The 14,249-nt window shown below is 39.9% G+C and overlaps 1 protein-coding gene across 6 annotated transcripts; it reads right to left on the bottom strand.

Moving 5' to 3' along the window:
* Positions 1-5,939: 5,939 nt before the first annotated feature.
* On the bottom strand, positions 5,940-14,243 carry arl13b (ADP-ribosylation factor-like 13b). 6 transcript variants are annotated; one of them, XM_016660912.1, is made up of 11 exons: positions 10,673-11,021; positions 9,662-9,732; positions 9,333-9,582; positions 9,145-9,250; positions 8,689-8,891; positions 8,504-8,618; positions 8,294-8,435; positions 7,859-7,975; positions 7,500-7,568; positions 7,105-7,155; positions 5,940-6,995 (listed from the first exon to the last, which is right to left on the bottom strand). In XM_016660912.1, exons 1-11 carry the CDS (start codon positions 10,744-10,746, stop codon positions 6,982-6,984), a joined length of 1,212 nt encoding a protein of 403 aa, XP_016516398.1. In that variant the 5' UTR covers positions 10,747-11,021; the 3' UTR covers positions 5,940-6,981. The 6 variants fall into 6 exon arrangements, with proteins under 6 accessions (XP_016516398.1, XP_007572533.1, XP_016516396.1 ...); XM_007572471.2 differs by lacking the exon at positions 10,673-11,021 and adding an exon at positions 13,762-14,243 and having other exon boundaries at positions 5,940-7,155; XM_016660910.1 differs by having other exon boundaries at positions 5,940-7,155; positions 10,673-11,020.
* Positions 14,244-14,249: the final 6 nt, after the last annotated feature.

The raw sequence follows: 14,249 nt of genomic DNA, 5'->3' as shown, positions 1-14,249 counted from the left end.
CGCTGCTGGGCACCAAAAATTATAAATCTGGAGTCAAATCAACATGTTTGCTTCCTCGTTCCAACACATCAGAGTAAAGAAGTGGTTGCGTCTTGTGCTTAAATGGAATAAAAGCCCAAATGTTTAATAAAACGGTGGAAGAAAATACAAAAAGTTGGAACGCTGAACTACGTTTTGCTGCAGCCGCTGGGTGGATGTGCCGCTACACTGCAGGTTGCGTCACACCTGAATGGCATTGAGGTCTAAAGCAGCACCTGAAGGCCCAGCGCTGAGTTCAAATGAACATTCAGAGCAGGGAGAAAAAAAAAAGAGAAGAAAGTGTCTGCCAACATGCAGCAGAGGTCCTGTGTAGGCGGGATGGCACATGAGAGCAACAGTGTGGGTTTCATCTGCTGCCAGGTTGCCTGGAAGAGAGTTGTAACTGCAGAGGAAAGGCAGGAAGTCGCTGCTAGAAACCCAACAGGTCAGAAATACGACTAAACTGCAGAGGAGCAAAGAGGAAAACCAGGACGGTTGTCATCTACAGTTAAAACGGTACAAGATTCTGTTTGTGTCTTAGTGCAAGAAGCATCTAAACTCAATTTCCCAGAATTCCTCAGTCATTAATTTACATTTTAATTCGAAAAAAAAGTTTAACCAGGATTTTATGTTAATAGGTAGGAAATACAAATGGGGATCCTGGAGAAACAACAAGGAAGGAAGGGAAGAAGGAAGAAAGGAGGGATTATAGGAGGGATAGAAGGTAGGAAGAAAAAAGCAGCAGAACTGAGAAGGAAAGGGAAAAAAACAAAAAGAAAGAAAGACAAGAAATGAGGTAGGAGAGAGGAAATAAAATAGGAAAGACAAGAAAGGAGGAAACAAAGAAAATGAGGAAAGGAACGAAAGAATGATGATAGAAGAAAGGAGGATAAGTGTGAGGAAGAAAGAATACAATATAATTTAAATAAAAATAAACGTGTTTGTGTAAAAACGAATAGCTTGCACTGTAGCTCAACTTTTCTATTTTAATTCATCACTTACAAACTCCACCTTAAAACAAGCTGAAAAGTTTCCCTCACACCTGTGTTGTATTAAACTATTGCTTTACAGAACTCAGCTGGACGGATGTTAAAAATAAACAACATAATCCCAGCTGGTTGGCGTATTTATTTATCTTTTTATCTAAGTGATAAAACATGTCCAAGAAGTCAACGAGCATTGAAGTGAGCGCTAGCAGCAACATCACCCGATGTCTGACCACAGAGCTCAGCCTCCTGAGGATTGTACCGACCTGAAGTCGCAGCCTGCAACTCTTTCTCAGAAAGTCCTGGTGGCAAAGATTTCATCTCAGTTCGTGGCACGTCTGCTGCTGCTGCTGCTGCTGAGTGATTTAACACAAGAGCGACTCAGCGTATTCCCCGCTCATGAAAGCTTTTACGTTTGGCGTTTTAAAACAACTCAGCTGCTATAGGTCAGTCCCAGGGATGAAAGCTCTGCCACAAAGTGCAGGAAGTGATGCGTTTTATGTTTCCAGCAGCGCCTGCAGTTTTATTTGGGGGTAAACAGATGAAATGGTTCTGGAGGTTTTTGCTCAGCATGAAAGACATCCCAGCAGTTTACACACATAAATATTTAGGAGCGCTGGTGAAATGGTGCTTTCTTTTAAAAATAAAAACTGATGTCGACTCTGAACAGGAGGAGTCTGCAGAGCGTTTCACACAGAGAAAACAAGCCTCACGCTGAACACCTCATGTATTACTAATATGACATTTACATGATTTAATTAAGTTCTGCCTCAGTGGAGTTTTCTGCAAAACTAATTTCATTGTTCGTGTTGGACGACTCGGCCCAAAATGATCAGAAAAAGGAGGTGAAGAGAGGATAGAAATGTACAACTTATAACCAAGAACCTCCACTTGTACCAGAAGTTACTCGAGTAAAAAAGTAGGTAGTAAAAAGTTTACTCAATTACTGAGTAACTGAACGTCGACATTTTAAAAATAAAAATGACAATAATTCATAGAAGTAACAAAAAATAACAAAATCAGGCAAAATCAAAGTTTTCCAAATCAATAAAAAACTTATAAAACTTTACCAAAAACTGCAGGTGTGTCTGATGAGTTTGTGGTTAAAACATGTTTGTTTTTCACTCAGTGGGTAGAAAATCCAAAAACGTTACTAAAGAGAAGAAACATAATAAAATTAATTATAGCATAGTAAAAATACTATTAAAAGTATTTTTTTAATGTAATTGAGTAAATGTAACTAATTTCAACCAAACTTTGGCCATAAATATTTATTTTTTTAATCTGGAAAGAAAAATTATCATAATAAATTGAAAAAGTGGTTTCACCAATTTAATTTTTGATGCTAGAAAGCTTATAAATTATTATTGGAATTACGTAAATAAATCTATCAAATTGATATAGTTTTTGATGTTATAAAAGATTTAACTTATGGAAATTTGTCAAGCAGGTCCGTAGTTAGAAAAAAATGTAAGTAGTACTCTTACTTTTCCCGTAGATCCAGGCGGCGAGCAGCTGTGGCGAAGTCAGCATCCAGAACATCAAGAAGACGAGACGTGTCAATGGTGAGATGATTTCTATTGCAAGAAAAACGTGTTTCTATTCAATTAAAACTATTTTTGCTGACAAACTAAGCAATTACAGCACAAGTCCACCATTCATCCTCTGTGGGTTTAGCTGCAATATTTAACTATGTCTAAAAACAGGGGCGTACTATGATATAGTACAATTGCAGCATTTCACTTTTTACTTTTGAATAAAGGATTTCTGTCTGGGTATTCACCACTGTGGTGAAAAATAAGCAGACTGGATTAAACAGAGGGTTCTTTTAAATCTCTGGGTGTGGTGCCGGTCCATTAGGTCTCCAAGCTTCTTCCTCACAAACATTAAATCAGTGCAGAGACCTACATGTGGTCTGCTGGAGACTTCAATGTTCCTGGATTAATCTATCATTCTTCAACATTTCACTCTCTCTCCTGTGTGCTAATTGTTTTCCTTTTATTTTTCAACTTCAAGACTGGAACAATCCCATTTTATGGGAATATTAAAGCTTAAAAAAAACTGTAAAAAGTCAACAACTAATTTTACATTGCCTAAAATCACACACTAGAGAAAAATCAGCATTTCAGGGGAAAAAGCATAGCTTCTGTTAAACATGGTGGTGGTAGAATGATGGTCTGGGATGATTTGCTGCTTCAGGATTTGGTCATCCTGTCATGATTAATAAAATAAAAAAATATGAATTCAACTCTGAAAGCCAATATCCATCAGTTTGTGATGGATATCAACTAAATCTATTAGTTGGTTTATGCATCAAGTCTGTCTCTGAATGACGCAAAGGAAACAAAAACAGTGGTATAGTCCTTCGGCTGAATCTGCAATTAACTCCAAATACGAGGAAGTTGCCTGACCTTAATGAAGATGGTCATGTTTGAAAACTCTCCAATATGAATTCAAGCTGTTCTGCAATTCCTCCATACTGGTGGAAAAGACTAAATGTTTATCAAAACTTAGTGAAAACCAGTTGGTAGGTTTAGGGGCTGCTCAGTTTAGATTTAGATCCATGACAGAGCAATATTTTTTGCAGCAGTGCTAACTCTCCCTCCAGGGCCTCAGTGTGGAAATAAAAGCCCTCTGTAGGTGTTTGTTCTCCCCTGAAGCTTCCTCCAGGCAGGACGTCAGAAACCCATCTCTTCCAAAATGTCCAAAAAGATTCCTTAAAGATGTCCAAACCACCTGGACTCATTCCCTTTGAAGCAAAGCAGGTGCAACTCTCTCCCAATCCAACTGAGGTCCATGTCCTACATAGACAACATCACTAGGTCATTGTAAGCTCAACCAATCAAAGACTTACAGGCATTCAGCATTCTTAGACGCCAAGTGTGTCCAACACTTTCAGAAAACCAAACTAACGAATTTTACAAAGCAATTTAATCGACTCTGGCGTCGGATCATTTAATTCAACCTCACTCTGCATCGTCATTCACCCTCTCAGCATGCAAATGAGCTATTTCTTTGCTCAAGTGCAGCATTCAAGATTTAATATCTTAATTCTCCAGTGAAACGAAAACACAATCAGCTGGTATTACGGCTTTCATCTTTGAAGGTGCAACTCATGACCATCATGCTTTAGAAATATTTTAAAGGAAGGAAAATTTTGTTCTGTAACATTTTTAATGTGATGCTAGTTCTAGCAATGGGGCCATAAATATGGGCAGGAAAGTGGGATCATAGGCGAGTGGGAGCTGTGATTGTCGGCCTGATGATGCTAGGCCGCCAGTTTCTACAAAATTTCTCAGGATATTTGTTTGTTGGGGGTTGACCTGTCCAGTTAACGCTGCATGCACTTTTCTGCAGGCGCTGCCTTCATGAATTCAGTATTTAGAAACGTGTCTGAATAGATTTGAATGTTTCTGTGAGTGTAGAATAATCTAGTCTGGGTATGAAGAATCCAAGTATTGTAGTTTTTAAACTAGAGCAGATTAAATTAAATTAAGTGGTGAAAAATTAGGTGGACACAAACTTTGTCATTTTCCAAAACTAAAGCAAACTTCAACTTCAAAATGTTAGGCTGTAGTGTCTGACCACACAGAAGAACTTTCTGGAAGATTTGGGAAAATAGTTTGGTCAAGGGTCAAAAGACATTATGCTTGAAAAATAAGTCTAATGTATGCTCTCTGGATGCATAAGCAGACAATCCTGCACCCGAAAGAAGACGGAACGTGAAATACATGTTGTGATTTGTTTACTTTGGGGAATATGAATCAGACAGAGCCCTGTTAAAGGGACACTGCCCAGAGATCGGGAGGATTTCGCTACGATTGGACCAAGATTTCCTCACAATTCGGAATGTTGACTTGGGCTGCAGGATTGTAATAAAACTTTGCTGTTCAACCAAAGTCTGTACCATGTCGAGTTTTTTTTCCTGCAACGTCACCACACAGCATCAAGAGAAGCCAAACGGAGAACACCGCAAGGAATTAATAGTAACATTCCAAAAAAATAATATTACTGAACAACAGAGAACAATATTTATTAAATTTAGTCTCCCGTTAACAAGTGTTGTGAAAGATGACAGACTAAAGGAAACACCAATAAAACTCTTGATTCCCTCACCTCAGAAGTGAATCCAACATGGCGGCTCTTCTTCTGGTCAACTTTTCAGTTCCTGAATTAAAAACATGGAACTCGTGGGCGATGACCCGGAAGGGAATCTCACTCTGAGCATGCGCAATTTGCGTCAGAATAAAGAGATAATTTTCTATCAGTTTTACGGCTAACGTGAAAACAATGGAAACAGATTGGGGACACTGAAAAAATCTGACTTTTTTCCTCTTTTGACCCAGTTTGGTGGTGTTTAACATATAAAAAAAGAAAAATGTATAATTAATAAATTTAAAAAAGCAGCACTTATTAACACTATCACCAAAGTGCAATATTTATATATTATATGGCATCTCTTGCTTTCACATTATTAACAAAGCTAATTTCAGCTACATCTCACCTTTTAGTTCCTACTTATTCACATATAGAGCCTGTAAATATATACTTACTATTATTTATTGATTAGGCTTCTTAAACTGGGACTTGGTTAGAAATTTAGTAACATAACCGTGTAAATATGCACTGGTATGACAATAAAAATCCCATTGTGTCTTTTATACATGATTTTTAAGATCCAAGAATAGTTTTAGGTTATATGTTTTGTCTCCTCATCTACCTTCAGTTTTAAAATGACTGAATCTGACAACCAAATCCTTCCCAACAGCGTTAGATTCATCAGCAGAAAGTACTGAATAACAACCGAGTCGTGACGCTCAGAAAGCGATCTGGATGCTAATAGGTTCCAAAAATAAAACAAACAAACACTCCACATTCACAGGAACCACACTTCTAATCTGGCAACAGCGTGAACAAATGATTCTAATCAGTTCTTTAAATATTTAAAACATCTTTAATAGTGCTCTTATAAAATTTCAGGGTAGAAAAAGAATCTTTTTTTTTTTTTCCAAACATTTGGATCGTCACTGCACTACAGATCCAAAGTCCATATTGTGTTTTTAAAGTGATGTTTGTTTTTTCACTTCCTTCCTCCTGGTGACTCTTATAAAACAGAAATAAAAGGAAATCAGAGCCACTTCATTGGGAAACATGGGAGGAAATATCACTTTAAAAACACAAGCACAGTGTAAACAGCAGAATGCATGAAAAAGTATGAAGCCCTGTAGCTTTTTTACATATTTTCTAACTGTAAATAAAGTGGTATAAAAACATATCTAAAAAGATTTTGGGAATTTGCTTTTTCTTCTTGTAACAACAATGAACATTTTAGTGTTTTTCTGGAGTTTAACCAGCTGATATAAATATGTAAAAAGCTATGAAAAGCAAAGACATCTCTACCGTCTCATTCATGTCCATCATGATTACATCAAGCTTACACTACGAATCTCAAAGTGCAAAAATAAAAGACAGTTCATTTTTAATGGCAATCAGTATACAAATATATTTCTTCAAAACAAACAAATAGAAAACTTAGCGCAAAAAGTAGGGAAATCTATATTTGATCGGTTATTTCTTGGTTGTAACGATGCAACATTTTTTTTTTAACCAATTCAGTTTATTTCTCCTGACATGATGCCGCAGTTATAAGATATTTTAGAAACCTGACAACTTCACCATTTTAGAGGAAATAAAGAGCATTTTTCCAACTGCATTGTTACAACAAAGAAACAACCGAGCAACTTGAACATCCTTTCTTATTGTGCTAACGTTAGATGAGGTTTTATTTACATTGTTTCTCAGTTTAAAGTGTTTTAGTTGGATCCACTGACTCCCAGCTTTCAATACTGATCATTAATAGAAAACAAATCTATTGTTTTGGTGCACAGTTCAGCATGAAACTCTGCTCCGTTTTCCTCCTCTGTTCAGCCCAAGCCGCCGGCTCCCATGGTTGTCCCACTGGTGTGGTGTTGGTGGTCTACACCCCGCTCGCTTGGGACAGAAAGCACAGAAAAGAGCTGTGATTGGTCAAAGGCTGACCTCGGTCAGTGAGTCGGTCGGTCAGTGAAGGAGCTTTAAGAGATGACGTCTTGAGAGTCACCGTTAGGTCGCGGCCTGTTGGCGAGCGGCGGGAGCGGTTTCTTGTAAAACTCTGTGAAAGGCAGGAGAAAAAGGTTTGGCTGGGTTACTAAACTACATCCGTCGGGGAGCAACGGGAGGCACGGCGATGGGGTGGTGATGATGTGGGGAGAAAACGAGTTAGTGCAACCGACAACAGCGAAACAAGCGCATGCCTGGTGAGATGCGGGAGGGGAACGATCAGCGTTTTTCCAAGAATGGAGGAACAAACGTCGGGTTTTCCTTTATAAAGGCCGATTTAAGAAGGAAAAACTGACTGCAAGCCTTAAACATGAACACATGTGAGGTTAGCTGGAACCAGGAAGGAGTTAGTGCGATGACGACATGAGGTGATGATGACATCACAGGCGGCTTTACCGGAATGTCCCGAGTCCCCGATCGGCTGAAGTTTGGGCAGCCGAGAGACTTTGGGCGTGGCCCATCCCACTGGAGGGAGAAGACGAATAAAACAGAGTGATGAGGGGAAAAAACAGAGAGAGAGAGAGAGAGAGAGAGAGAGAGAGAGACAGTGGCGCTGGTCCTCCATCACTGAAACAACTGATCTACAGAACTACAAGTCAGAGCAGAAAGAACAGAGACGATACAGGAAGCAGATTGAAAACAACGAGGAAGGAAATATGGATATTAGCAAGAAGGAAGGAAGGAAGGAGGAAAGATGGACAGAAGTTAAGTAGGAAGTGAGGTTGTAGGCATCCAGTGTTGACCATCAGACTGACCGGGTGGCGGCGGCGGCGTTGGGCTCTCTGTGGGGCCGTCGTCGGCCCTCAGCGGGTCGACCCGGTGCTTCCTCTTCAGATGCAGTTTGCTCGTCTTCTTCTTGCTCTGCTCTCCTGCTGGGACCGACAGGCTGCTGGTCACTGCTGACACGGTGCTTCAGTAACTCTTAGGAGGATTTTTTACAACGCTCTATATTTTACTTTTACTTTTTGTTTTGTTTCTTTATTTTGGATATTTAAAATTAAAGTGTAAAATGTTGATTAGACTTTAAAGTGCGCTGATTTTTGAGAATGTGTTCTTGCATTATTCTGCCATATTGTCGTTTCCCACAATAATTTCTGGGACGATTTATCGTCAGATAAATTTGTTATTGTGACACTCCACCTCATCTGATTAATCATCTAATTATCTCATTAGAGCGAACAGGAACTCACCAGGCGCCGTGTTTTCTGCCGTTTGTCTCGTGTTGTTTGGTTCTCCAGCGTTGTCCTCCTCATCCTCCTCTTCCTCCTTCTCCTTCGGACCGTTACTCCTGTCTCCTAACTCTAGCTGCTCCTTCCTGTCCGTCTCTTCTCTCTGGAGAAGGAAGCGTTTTATTTTTTTGCTCGTTGAAGCGGTGACGGTGTTACGCGGCGATCGTGAACCTTGGAGATTAAATCTCCGATGGGTTGGAAGGGGCTCTGCATGTTCCCGTCGTCAGCTTCGTCCTCCTGGACGGGCCGTCCTTCCTGCTCTGCTTCCTCACGCTCCAGCCGTTCCCTGTGGACAGGACGAAAGTCTTAGTTTCCGGTGTCCGGCGTCGTCCTCCTGTCCTCCGTCACGTCCTCACCTCTCCTCTCGTATCCGCCGCACCCTCTCCGCCCTCTCCTTCTTGTCCTGCTCCTCCAGCGCGCGCTGCTCCGCCGTGTCCTTCTGCACGCGCTCGGCAATCGCCTCGTAGTCTTTGGCGATGTTGCTGAGGAGCCAGGTCAGGCCCTTCTTGATGGACTTGTCCACCTTCTTTCCACATCCTAAGATGGCGGAGCACGGTTCCTGGAGCAGATACAATTTTTGGTTAAAACATGTTTGTTTTTCATTCTGTGGGAAGAAAAATCCAGAAATTTTACTCAAGAGTAGAAAGTACAGCATAGTAAAAAATACTCCTCAACTCAAAAAGTTACTCAAGCAAACGAAACTAAGTAAATGTAACTAGTAACTTTTTTTCTTAATTACTTTTATTAGTATTTTTACTACAATATACTTTTTACTTTTACTTCAGTAAACCCCTGTTAGACCAAACACTCACGATCTGACAGAGACACTTGTTCTCGTTGACGAGTTTCTCCAGCGACAGGTTCTCGATGATGTCTGCCTCCGGCAGCGCCCCCTCCAGGTCTTGTTTGTTAGCAAGTCTGCGAGCGGAGAAGGAGTTCAGAAATCACTCAGCTGGAGGGAAACCTGAATTCAGGATGAATGTTTTCGATCCAGACTTACACCAGGACGGGTTTCCCAGCGATGCGCGGGTGCTGCAGGACCTGCGCCATGGTCTCCCGCGTCTCCTGGATGCGCTGGACGTCGCTGGAGTCCACCACGAACACCACGCCGTGGGACTCCGAGTAGTAGTTCTTCCAGATGTCGCGGATGCGCTTCCCGCCTCCCAGGTCGAAGATGGTCACCTCGAACTTCCCCTGCTTCAGGTCCACCTTGGAGAAGCCCACAGTGGGAGCCACGTCCTGCGGGTTCTCTGCAGGGAAACCCAAATGACCAACAATCTGTCCTGCAGCTTCATTCGCGGCTGAAAACTCACGGCTGGGGAAACCGACCTCCCTGGATTCCTCGCACCGCCGCCGTCTTCCCCGCGTTGTCCAGCCCCACCATCACCAGGGTCACCTTCCTGTGAGGAGCAGCGAACATGAAGTCATCACTGCTGAACAGAGGCAGCCAGCAGAACCACCTGGTGTGATGATGCGTCCGATAAGCTAGAGAGCGTCAGCAGCAGTCATAACACTGATGACACAGCGTGAGGCTGCATCACTGCTCCCACGTTTTAATCTGATTAGAGATAAGATTAAATATTTTTAGCTATCTTGATGTCAGCTGAGCAGATATTTATAAAAGGAGAATTTTTTTTAGCTAATTAAAAAGATAGTATTATTTAATTTTAGCTATTTTACAGTCAAACTTTGCAGCTAATCGAGGAATTAAACAATGAGATTTTCTGAACTAATTAAAGATAACAAATATTTTTCTGTCAAACTTTGCAGCCAAGAAGGAAATTAAAAAGGATTTTTTTAGCAAATTAAAAACAGATATTAATATATTTTTTTTCCATTTTGCTGTCAAACTTTACGGATAAGCGATAATTTAAAAACAGAGAAAACATGTCTAATTAGCTGATTAAAGAGAAAACATTAAACATTTTTAGCTTTTTGCTGTCAAACTTTTCAGCTAAGCAAATATTTAAAAACTGATATTTTTTAGCTCGGTGAAGAAATAATATAAAATATTTTTAGCCATTTTGCATTCAGACTCTGAGGATGTAAATGAAACGAGAGGCAGTGCTATCGCTATAGCAACAAAAAGAAATGAAAATGAGAAATATTAAACTGTGTTTTCAACTAAATGTAAGTATATTAACCTATTCTGATTTATTTTATTATCTCAGAAATGAGGCATTACTTGCTACTGGAACAATTCACACAGGATGTTGAGAAATGCAGCAGCTTTTTAAAGCGACAGTCACCTTCCAGGTTTTCCATCACAAACCAAAACAAAGCTGTGAAATCTCTACGCAGTCAGAACATCGCCATAGCGATCAACAACGCACAACTTAACTTTGACATTTGCGTCTAAAAGACATCAAACGCACAATCCATGCAACCGTCCTCTGCAGCCAGCTGGCCTTCATCGGTCCAGGAGCTGAGACGCCGTCCGCTAACCCATAATGCTACCGTCGTCGTCGCTGGAAACCAGCAACAGCAGCATGAAGGAGACCCACTGAAGCGACCTGGCTGCGGGATTAGACTGGGATTTCTGACTAAGTCTTAAGGATCAGATGTTTCAGTCGTCACGTGAGTAAAGCACTGTTGATGACTGGCTGCTGTCTGGTGAAATATGTGACACTAACAACAACAAGTGTGATGCAGAAAATAGAAAAATATGACAGATTTATGTCTTGGCATCAATTTCTCAACTAGTTCCTGTAATAAAATTATTAGAAAGAGGGTTTTGTTAGCTTAATATTGATTTTAAATCAATTCATTAAGAAAAACATATTCATTTTGTTGTATTGCATGTTATACCAGTTTTTATTTTTTATTTGTGAATCTATTTATTAATTCTTTCAAACAAACATCACATCTTCTAGCCGCACTTTTTTTATAACTAGCTTTTTACAGCTCATGAATTTAGTTGGGTTTTTTGTTATGTTGCAGACTTTTTGTTTTTTTTTCCTAATATTTTTAAATTTTGTAAAAAAACTTTTATGCTGCCCTTATTGTGTACATACATAAATAAATGGTTATATGTTGCTGAATTATCAGCATATGCACAAGTTGATCAAAAAAGTTTTTTGTTTTTTTTTACACATTTCTGACTTTGATCTCGAATGTAAATAAATAGGAAAACAAACGCTTTTGACATGATTTGCCTCCATTTATTACAGGTCCTTCTCAAAAAATTAGCATATTGTGATAAAGTTCATTATTTTCCATAATGTAATGATAAAAATTAAACTGTCATATATTTTAGATTCATTGCACACCAACTGAAATATTTCAGGTCTTTTATTGTTTTAATACTGATGATTTTGGCAAACAGCTCATGAAAACCCAAAATCCCTGTCCCAAAAAATTAGCATATCATGAAAAGGTTCTCTGAACGAGCAATTAACCTCATCATCTGAATCAACAAAGTAACTCTAAACACCTGCAAAAGATTCCTGAGGCTTTTAAAATCTCCCAGCCTGGTTCATTACTCAAAACCGCAATCATGGGTAAGACTGCTGACCTGACTGCTGTCCAGAAGACCATCACTGACATCCTCAAGCAAGAGGGTGAGACACAGAAAGAAATTTCTGAACGAATAGGCTGTTCCCATAGTGCTGTATCAAGGCACCTCAGTGGGAAGGAAACAGTGTGGCAGAAAACGCTGCACAACGAGAAGAGGTGACCGGACCCTGAGGAAGATTGTGGAGAAGGACCGATTCCAGACCTTGGGGGAAGCAGTGGACTGAGTCTGGAGTAGAAACATCCAGAACCACTGTGCACAGGCGTGTGCAGGAAAGGGGCTACAGGTCCATCATTCCCCAGGTCAAAGGTCAAACCATTTTTGAACCAGAAACAGCAGCAGAAGCGCCTGACCTGGGCTACAGAGAAGCAGCACTTTGGACCACTGTTGCTCAGTGGTTCAAAGTACTTTTTTCAGATGAAAGAAAATTTTGCATGTCATTCGGAAATCAAGGTGCCAGACTCTGGAGGAAGACTGGGGAGAAGGAAATGCCAGAAGTCCAGTGTCAAGTAGCCACAGTCAGTGATGGTCTGGGGAGCCATGTCAGCTGCTGGTGTTGGTCCACTGGGTTTTATCAAGGGCAGGTCAATGCAGCAGCTATCAGGAGATTTTGGAGCACTTCATGCTTCCATCCGCTGAAGAGCTTTATGGAGATGAAGATTTCATTTTTCAGCACAACCTGGCAACTGCTCACAGTGCCAAAACCACTGGTATTACTGACCATGGTGTTACTGTTGGCCTGCCAACTCTCCTGACCTGAACCCCATAGAGAATATGTGGGATATTGTGAAGAGAAAGTTGAGAGATGCAAGACCCAAAACTCTGGATGAGCTTAAAGCCACTATCAAAGCATCCTGGGCCTCCATAACACCTCAGCAGAGCCACAGGCTGATTGCCTCCATGCCGCATTGAAGGCTGCAAAAGGATTCCTGACCAAGTATTGAATGCATAACTGAACATAATTATTTGAAAGTTGACTTTTTTGGTATTAAAACACTTTTATTTTAATGGTCAGATGAAATATGCTAATTTTTTGAGACAGGGATTTTGGGTTTTCATGAGCTCTATGCCAAAATCATCAGTATTAAAACAATAAAAGACCTGAAATATTTCAGTTGGTGTGCAATGAATCTAAAATATATGACAGTTTAATTTTGATCATTACATTATAGAAAATAATGAACTTAATCACAATATGCTAATTTTTTGAGAAGGACCTGTATATATTTTTTACTTTGTGAATGTATTTAATTTTTTTGCCACTTGTGTTAAACTGATAAAGAAGTGAGGACAGACATTCGATAAGCAAATAAAAGTTTAATCATAATATTTTGCTGTATTTATTACAATTTAAATTACAATAAGAAGAAGACAAAATTCAATTACCTCTAAACAAACAAGACAAATCTGGATTGTTTTCAGTCATATCTGGATTATTTATACTCTTATTAAACAGGTAAGGTTAAATTTACCAGCAAGTTTTTTGAGTTTTCAAACTTCATCAGCAACAGTTTAGTTATTATCACAGGTTAACTTATTCTTATCATTATATTTATGATAATTATCCATCTCTACTTCTGCATACTGCATAAAAAGCTTAATTTTCAGGATTGCTTGCATTTGTTCTACACCAAGAATACAAGCTAAATGTAAAAACTCCATTATTATCATAGGTTTGTGTCATCCTGAAGCGTGAGGTAATATTAAATTAAAGCAAATATGGTATGAGTGATCCATCATTTAATTGTACATAGTAAAATATCTATATCTATAAAGAGCATTAGAAATAATTTAGACTGCAGGAATCTTCCGCTACATGATGCAATCTGTGAATGCGCTGCACTGATTGGACCTCCAGCTCTGTTGTTTATCATTCTGGTCTCTTTAAAAGAAAAAAGAAAAGACTTCAACCCACCTGGCAGGTTCCTGCCAACGTTTCAGCCAGCTGCAGCAGTTCGCCATCAAACTAAACATGTCAGTCCGCCTCCAGATCGCAGCAGCTGGTTAGGTGGTCATCGGTCCAAGGGGGGGCTATCTAGCTATCCAGATGAACGATCCTTTTAGTCACGAGTTGCTACATCATTGCGAGCTAACTCATCATGTCAGCAGCGTTAGCAGCCCTCTACTTACTCGACATGAGTGGAAATAATAAAACTGCTTTAATAAATAACACCGACTCGACTGAAAACAATTCCCAGGACTACAAAAATCCCGTTATCCAAAGCTAGCTGGAGCTAACGCAGCTAACAGTAACGGTAGGCTAGTTTTTTTGGAACTCAACGAACGAGGGAGTCTTAAAATTCAGCGACCAGAAGCCGAGCTTCGTCGATATGTTGCTGAAAAAGTGTAAAGATACAGCCACTATTTCACCGAAGAAACATCGTCCACTTAGCTCCTAGCGGC

This window comes from Poecilia formosa, unplaced genomic scaffold (genome assembly GCF_000485575.1).
Source record: "Poecilia formosa unplaced genomic scaffold, Poecilia_formosa-5.1.2 Scaffold301, whole genome shotgun sequence".
Lineage (NCBI taxonomy): Eukaryota > Metazoa > Chordata > Actinopteri > Cyprinodontiformes > Poeciliidae > Poecilia > Poecilia formosa.
Note: the sequence above shows the minus strand (reverse complement) of the source record. Positions and strands in the feature narration are given on the sequence as shown.